This window comes from Limulus polyphemus, unplaced genomic scaffold, assembly GCF_000517525.1.
Source record: "Limulus polyphemus unplaced genomic scaffold, Limulus_polyphemus-2.1.2 Scaffold1991, whole genome shotgun sequence".
In the NCBI taxonomy this organism is placed as follows: Eukaryota; Metazoa; Arthropoda; class Merostomata; order Xiphosura; family Limulidae; genus Limulus; species Limulus polyphemus.
Window position 1 is genome coordinate 24,724 of NW_013667601.1, and position 8,538 is coordinate 33,261.

Genomic DNA, 8,538 nt, shown 5'->3' on the forward strand with positions numbered 1-8,538 from the left:
CAACGTTAGTAACCGGGTTTCGATACCCGTGGTAGGCAGAGCACAGATAGCCCATTGTGTAGCTTTGTGCTTAATTACAAACAAACACATCTTATTTGTTTAAATTAGACTGTTGCTTCTCTATTTTTCTTGAATTTAAATTACATACGTAAGTTTATACACAAGTATGTATTGAGGATATCTCTTTTCTGAAAGTGTAGCATAAGAATATACCATAGTATTCTTCTTTATGTAGTATTAATATTTATTCTGGATATATTCTTTGTTCTTTATATCTGAAGGTTTTTACATAATACGTGGTCAAGAATAGCGTTAAGTTTTTCCTGTTTCAAGTTACCTTTACTCCTTTGTCATTTTCAATGTTGATAATACCTGTTACCGCCCTTGGAAAATATTGCCAACAGTGATCTTGTTTTAAAGATGTCGAGACCACTGGCAGATAATAGCTAGAGCGAGGTTTCGGCCTCACCTACGTGTAATGAGAATGACAAGTTACGTGGTAGCACAGGCGCATGGGTAAATGCGAGGTTTCATTTTTGTTTGTTTTTGTTTTTGAATTTCGCGCAAAGCTACACAAGGGCTATCTGCGCTAGCCGTCCCTAATTTAGCAGTGTAAGATTAGAGGGAAGACAGCTAGTCATCACCACCCACCGCCAACTCTTGGACTACTCTTTTACCAACGAATAGTGGGATTGATTGTCATATTATAACGCCCCCACGGCTGAAAGGACGAGCATGTTCGGTGTGACGGTGATTCGAACCCGCGACCCTCAGATTGCGAGTCGAGCACGTTTCATTTTTGATAGAAACCTCACATTTAGTTAGTCTTATTCCTAATCTCGTCAAAGCTTGACCTGATCTTGACTTTGTAATGAAGAGACAGTTCATTGTAAGCAAATGCACACACTGTGATTTTGTATTTTAAATTAATAAAGATTGTGACTAGATGAGTTTAAACTAAGGAATATGTGGACTGAACATAAAGTGTAATACACTATGAAGAAACAGTGCTGAACTTTGCTCGTAGTGAAGCTGAAAGAGAAAATAAACGTCTCAGGCCGAAAAAGAAATTAGACTGAAATAAATGGAAATTAGACTCAACTCTGATCGATGAAGGCAAAATAACAATTTTGAACTTAATCAATATGTTAAAGTACCACCATTCAAAGAAAATAAAGTTGATAAATATTTCCAACATTTTGAGAAGGTTGTCCAAACCGAGGAATGACCCACCGAAAAATGGTCATTATTATTACAAAGTGTTTTAACTGGTAAAGCACAAGAAGCTTATGCCACTCTCTCTCTAGAAGATTGTACGAATTATGATAAGGTTAAAGTAGCTATTTTCAAAGCACATGAGTTAGTACCGGAGGCTTATCGCCAAAAGTTTCGAGGTTATCGCAAACAAGATAATCAAACTTATATGGAATTTGCCCATGAAAAAGAGTTTATTTTGATCGATGTTGTAGTTCTATGCATATTGGCAACAGTTTCGACAAACTAAGACAATTATGTCTAATTGAGGAATTTAAATGTTGTGCACTTGACGAACTCAAAACTTACTTAGATGAAAAGAAAGTTGAAACACTACAGAAAGCAACTGCTGCTTCCGATTATTACACTTTAACACATAAAATAACTTTTCATAAAAAGAAATTCCTATCATCTCGACAAAAAACCTGTATCTGTTCAATCCACTAAAGTTGAAGATCCTTCTAAAAACTCCAGCTCCTCTAGTTCGAAATCTTCATACAGTCGGGCTAAAACTTCATCAAAACCATCAGGCCTGTCTGCCATTTTTGTAAAAAGAAAAAACAACAAAAACTGGTCATTTTATGTCCGATCGTTGGTGTTTGAAAAAGAAAAGGAGGCAACACTCAGTGCATTTGTGTCCACATATGAACGTAGTTTCACCAGATCACCCGATATTGTTGATTTGGCCACTGATGTAAAGGCTGATTTAATCAGAAAGGAATTTCAACCTTTTGTGTCTGTGTCTTTGACAAATGACACTGGCAATCCCATACCCATACGTATTCTACGTGATACTGGGGCGACTTAGTCATTGTTGTTAGAAGGTATATTGCCTTTAGATTAGATTCGAGTTCTGCCACTGGTGAGTCTGTTATTGCTCTGGGTATCGAGGGTGGCTTTGTTAATGTTCCTGTTCATAAACTTTATTTGGCATCAGACCTAGTTTCGGGACCAGATGTGGTTGGAGTAAGACCTACTCTGAATCATTATTGTTGGGAAACGATTTGGCTGGGGGAAAAGTTGTTGCTGAACCCAAAATGGTTAGTGAACCGATCACTGTTTCATTTAAGGATAATGTTGTCATTGAGGAGAATCCTGATGTGTTTCCCTCGTGTGTTGTGACTCGAGCTCAGGCTATGAAATTAAGCCAAGAACAAATGATAGACATGAATTCAGAGGACGATATTATAGATTTGTCTCAGACATTTTTTGGATCTGATGAGGATCTTATGGATAATGCTAATCCCTCGGTGAGCGATAGTGATGGATATGAGAGATCTAGTTTGCCTGGTGAAGTTTGATTTACTAAAAGTAATCTGATCACCGAGCAAGAAAAGGATCCACAGATTTCTTCACTATTTAAATATGCACTCCCAAAAGATGAACTGGAGAAAGTTCCAAATAGTTATATTTTCAAAAATGGTGTGCTTATGAGGACCACCAGATGTGCCAGCTTCAGAGGACTGGGATATTGTTTACCAAATCGTTGTTCCCAAAGCATATCATTTTGAAATATTGAAAGTTGCACATGAACTCCCTATGGAAGGTCATTTAGATGTTAACAAAACGTGACAAAATTATGAAGACATTTCTTTTGGCCAAAAATCAGGCAAAAAAAATCAGGTTTCTCACTTTTGTAAAACTTGTCATACCTTTCAGTTGGTCGGAAAACCTAACCAGCAAATTCCTGTTGCTCCTTTGAAACCTATCCCAGTTTTCGAAGAAACATTCAGTCGTGTGATTGTTGATTGTGTTGGGCCTTTACCAAAAACTCGATCGGGGAATCAGTATTTGTTAACTATCATGTGTGTATCCACTCGATTCCTTGAAGCTATCTATTTGAGAAGCATTTCAGCCCAAAAAATTTCTAAGGCTTTGATTAATTTCTTTACTTTTGTTGGCTTGCCCAAAGAAGTTCAGTCTGATCAGGGATCAAATTTTATGTCAGGGTTGTTTCAACAAGTTGTTTATTAGCTTAGTGCTAAACAGATCAAATCTAGTGTATATCATCCAGAATTGCAAGGTGCTCTTCAGAGATTCCATTATACCTCGAAAAATGTGATGCAGACTTACTGTCTCGATAACGAGAAGGATTGGGATGAAGGAGTTAATTTATTATTATTTGCTGTTCGTGAGTCAGTTCAGGAGTCGTTATGGTTTAGCCCGTTTGTATTGGTGTTTGGCCATTCAGTGCATTATCCTTTGAAGTTGCTGAAGGAAAAATGGTTGGAAGACGATCCGAAAGAAATGTACTAGTTGGACTACGTTTCCAAGTTTCGGTTCAGACTCTTATGTACTTGTGAATTGGCTTAAAAAAATTTGAAGCTATCCCAAGTGAAAATGAAAAAAATGTTCATGACCACAAGGCTGAAAAGCGTAAGTTCCATCCTGGTGACATGATCTTAGTATTGTTACCCACTATGGGACATCCACTCATAACTAGGTATCATGTTCCCTATGAGATTGTTCAAAAAGTTAATGATACGGACTATGTTGTAAAAACACCTGATTGTCGAAGGGCTATCCAGCTGTGTCATATTAGTATGTTGAAGCCCTATTTCATACGAGATGCATTCCAAAATATTTTAGCCATTGAGTGTTCTCCTGATACTGATAACAGTTGCTTTGACTTACATGACTCATGGGAGGAGCAGGTGTTATCTGTAGGGAACAACAAAGAAACAAAGGTAACTAGAATAAAGTCATGTTTGATGGTTTTCTGGGCCAGGTTTTTTTTTTGTAAAACTGCATAAACTCAAAATATAAACATTTTAGAAAATTTCTACATTAAATTAGAAGATAAAAACGCACGGAATGGCTGCTTGTCACGCAGGCTTAAAATTCCAATTCTGCCTTTTAATTTGAAGTTTAAATCATGATCTCCTGTATTAGTATGCTACTATAACATCTTAAAATAAACAACGTTCTGAGAAAAAAAATCTTGTAGTAATTTAATCTAAAGTTATGCAGGACTTTAAACAAGTTTTCGTACATCTTTTGTGAAACTTTTAACACAGAAAAATCTTTTATGAAAATCTTTTTACCTCCTTCATGAAGTTGGAAACAGTTATTAGCCTTAATAACTAAAAGTATAAGACGTACAATAAGTGATCTTATTGTTGTTGTACCTAATGATGGCCAGGTTAACCTGGTGAAACGTTGTAACCATAAGCACAATACTCTGTATATCCGACAATAAACAAGTTTTAAATTCTTAGCCTTCCACAGTTTACTTGTTTATTGTTTTACGTCATTAGTTTGTATCCCAAAGTAAGAATTTCGCTCAAAGAAAGTTTTAAAATATAAAAGTAAGTAAAAACTGCAGCACAAAGACTTTCAATACTTTGCCATTATGGTAATAAATGTAGCAATTAAACTTATTTAAATAAAATAAAGATATTTTAAAAAATTGCCCTTCGGGTAATCTTTGACATCACACACACACACATATATATATAGAGAGGGGAGGGAAGAAACAGGCATAGATAGATTGATTCAGCAAAAGTTACCTGTTTTACAATCTTGAAATATGCGACATAAAATACCAGTTAAAAGTAAACATGCAACACTCAAAGATTTTATCTATACAGCAACCTTTTGGTTTAAATCAGTACAATGCAATTACCAAAAGTAGGTGTGAGACAGCAAATAGCAATGAAAACTGGACTTTGGGCTGTGGTATTATTAATTCATGATAAAACTGAATTGTTCTATAGCTGTTCAAAGTAATTTCTTTCAATGACATTTAAGGTTTACACTCGTAAATGTATTGAAAATTTATTTCGTTATTTGTAAGTTAATGTTTACGAATTATTCAGTATTTATAAAGGACTTTGGTCTAATAGAAATCTATTACCTGCAGCTACCAAGTTTATATACGAGCCCAGAAAATCCTATATCTACAAGTACGAGAGCAAAAACAGGATATCCATTACAGGGGCTACAGATGAAACAGATATTATGATAAGAGCAACGGTAGAGATTGGAGTTCTAGACTATTGCGAAATGTCACTGCAGGTAAGCCTAAGTTAAGGTAAGCCTAACTAAGGTAAACCTAAGGTAAGCCTAACATTTCGAGGTAAATGCTCATTATGAATGAATAATTATTGCTATAAGCAAATCCTTTGCTTTAGTGAAACATTCGATGTAAAGTCAGTGTCGTAGCGGGGGTTTGATGCGCTCAAGAGCAAAGGTCCAAAGTGCCCCCCCCCCCGATAAATCTGGGAAAAAAAGAGAGCATTTTGATGTAACCAACACTAAACGGCTTACATATTCACTTTTCTTGCCTTTTTTTTCTCCTTTTCTTCAAATTGTGGTCTGCTATCATGGTGGTGTTGTCATAATGCTGCGAACGGCAATCATTCAAAGCAATACCATCTGAGTCCTGTTTTTGGAGGACCACTCGTTCCAGAGACGTAGCATCTTTCTTCTCCTTGTGCAGGAGAATGTATCCAAGGAAAGACTCTTTGAATGTCGCCTTCTTTCTCAAAATCAATAAGGAGGTATTGCATAACATATGACAATTGGTCTCGATGAGCACAATCTGGTGTTGAATCCAACATGATTCCATAATATTTGCTTTTCTTAATACCTTCGATCAGCTTTTCTTTCACTCTGAAGCTAGAAGCCCAAAAACTAATTTTGGATTACTGGTGACAAGTAAGTCATTGAGCCAGTGTGTGTGATTCGGCATAATCCAAGTAGGTCTTTAGAACTGGGTCATATTCAGAAATAAGTCAGAGAAGTGCCCCGCTTGATCTTTTGGGCATCTTGGGAAAAAAATAAACGAATAACTGGCGTTATTTTTCATTTGGAAGCCAAGATACAATACAAATGTCAACAAAAAGACCAAACAAATCTGGTGATTCAACAAATGTGTCAACAGAGAATAAGAGGGAAACGGAAAGATTTAGCAAAAATGAAGTGAATTGAAATTCAGAATTAAAAAAAAAAGAAAATAATTTTTTCCGATGCCTCAATTACAGGTATGAGGGTTCGAGAAGAGAATAACCATCAGCTCATCTAAATATGCCCCCCAGTGGCACAGCGGTATGTCTGCGGACTTACAACGCTAGAATCCGGGTTTCGATACCCGTGGTGAGCTGAGCACAGATAGCCTATTGTGTAGCTTTGTGCTTAATTACAAACAAACAAACATACATCTAAATATATCTACTTTACTCGTAAATATCGGCGTGGAGTTGAGAAAATCAATAATTTGCCTATTTTGATGCTTTTTCCAACATTAAACTACAGTAGCTTTATTTCATAGGCATAGTAAATCACAACTGCAGGAGCAATGAGATGTTCTAATGAATTTCACACTGCTGTGTGTGTATATATATATATATATAATTGTATTAACACAAACAAACTCATTTCGGAAAATACTGTAATGATACGAGACTACAAATTAATGTCAATATTTACTTCACTTACGATTACATACGTAGGTTCTTCAGTGTCTTAATTCTACTTTCCTAGGCCTGTTCTGGGAAGAAAGTCGTGCATACTATGTTACACGAGGAAGGATAAATCAAACAATAAAACTAATGAAAATTGGAAAACTTACTGTAAATATAAAGCCAAAAAATCTGGGTTATGGTTTGTTAGATTATCTGTTTGTTTAGAATGTTTGCGCAAACTACTCAAGGGTTAACAGTAGCAAGTCTGAAAAACGTGTAACGCTGAAAACCGAGTTTCTGTACGAAACAACAAACAAGTAGAGGGAAAGCAGCTAGTTCGAAAAAACACAACGACTTGAATTGTAGTGACATTTTTGAAAATATACTATTACTATATTTTGGCTTATCGAGAATACAATTTAACCAGTAAGTACGAATTGTTTTCACCAAAAATAGAAATATTAAGAAAATTTTACTAAATCTGTCTTTGTAATAGGCGTTATAAATCATGTTATTCAAAACTATTTAAACAAAAAGAGTCTTTCTACACGAACTAGCTGGAGAGATTCAAGATAGCTTGTTTGTTTGTTTTTGAATTTCGCGCAAAGCTACACGAGAGCTATCTGCGCTAGGCGTTCCTAATTTAGCAGATTAGAGAAGGCAGCTAGTCATCACCACCCACCGCCAACTCCAAGGCTACCCTTTTACCAACGAATAGTGGGATTTACCGTGACATTATAACGTCCCCACTGCTGAAAGGGCGAGCATATTTGGTGTGACGGGAATTCGAACCCGCGACCCTCAGATTACGAGTCGAGCGCCTTAACCACCTGACCATGCCGGGCCATTCAAGATAGCACGTTTCTTAGGCCAGCCAAATACGGATAACTATTTTTAAGTGAATCTCAGAGTGTTTTATTTTCTTAAAAGTAAAGTAAAATATTGAAGATGATTGTTTGTTTGCGTGTAATTAAGCACAAAGCTACACAATGGGCTATCTGTGCTCTGCTCACCACGGGTATCGAAACCCGGATTCTAGCGTTGTAAGTCCGCAGACATACCGCTGTGCCACTGGGGGGGGGGGGCATTGAAGATGAGCATAAACTTCGTGTGGAGTTGTAGTGTGTATGGTAGCTTGAAGTTTGAAGTGCACCCACCCTCGAAGTGTGTCGGGTGCAAGTGTCCCCCCTCCCTCTCTACGCTACTGCTAAAGTTACGTGAAAATGAAAAGGCTGAGTACTCTTTATAAAATATTCAGTAAGTTTGCTACTTTTGTGGCATATTCAAATGAACCAAATATGGATTTATACCAAATATATACCTGATAGAGCCTCTTAATGGGAGATTCAGACAAGATGTGGTACTACGAAACAGTGCTGAACTTTACTAGATGAGTTTAAACTAAGGAATATGTGGACTGAACATAAAGTGTAGTACACTATGAACACAATCAAGATGAGGTACTACTTTCTCTTTCTCGGCTTCGATACGAGCTTGTTCAAGCTCGATTTGTTTGAGCGTTAGCTAGATCTCCAACTTATCTTTATCACTCATTTCCGATTGACTAGTGGGTACACTGGAGAATTCCCCTAATGTTTCCTCAGGCAACAAATCATCATCAACTAGTATTTCAATAACATGCTTTTTTAGTTAATTTTTTCATTGATATTTTAACTTCTAGTTCTAAACTTTGCCAATTTCTAGCAATTGATTTTTATTATATCTTTCTAGTTGTTCGAGGGAGGGTGATTCAAGAAAATCTTGATAGTTAGACATGATCAAACCTTGTTGGCACTGATAGATATAAATTGAATTATGTATTAATTTTAATTTAGATCGAATTTTGTCTCTGATTCAGATCATGGACGAGCCCCCAATT

The 8,538-nt window shown here is 36.4% G+C and overlaps 1 protein-coding gene across 1 annotated transcript in view; it reads left to right on the forward strand.

Moving 5' to 3' along the window:
- LOC106465583 (apolipophorins-like) overlaps window positions 1-8,538 on the forward strand; it is a 122,891-nt gene that overhangs the window by 13,507 nt on the left and 100,846 nt on the right. The window contains exon 3 of the mRNA XM_022393508.1: window positions 5,117-5,271. Coding sequence (XP_022249216.1) covers window positions 5,117-5,271 — 155 coding nt within the window. The remainder of the gene's footprint in view (window positions 1-5,116; window positions 5,272-8,538) is intronic.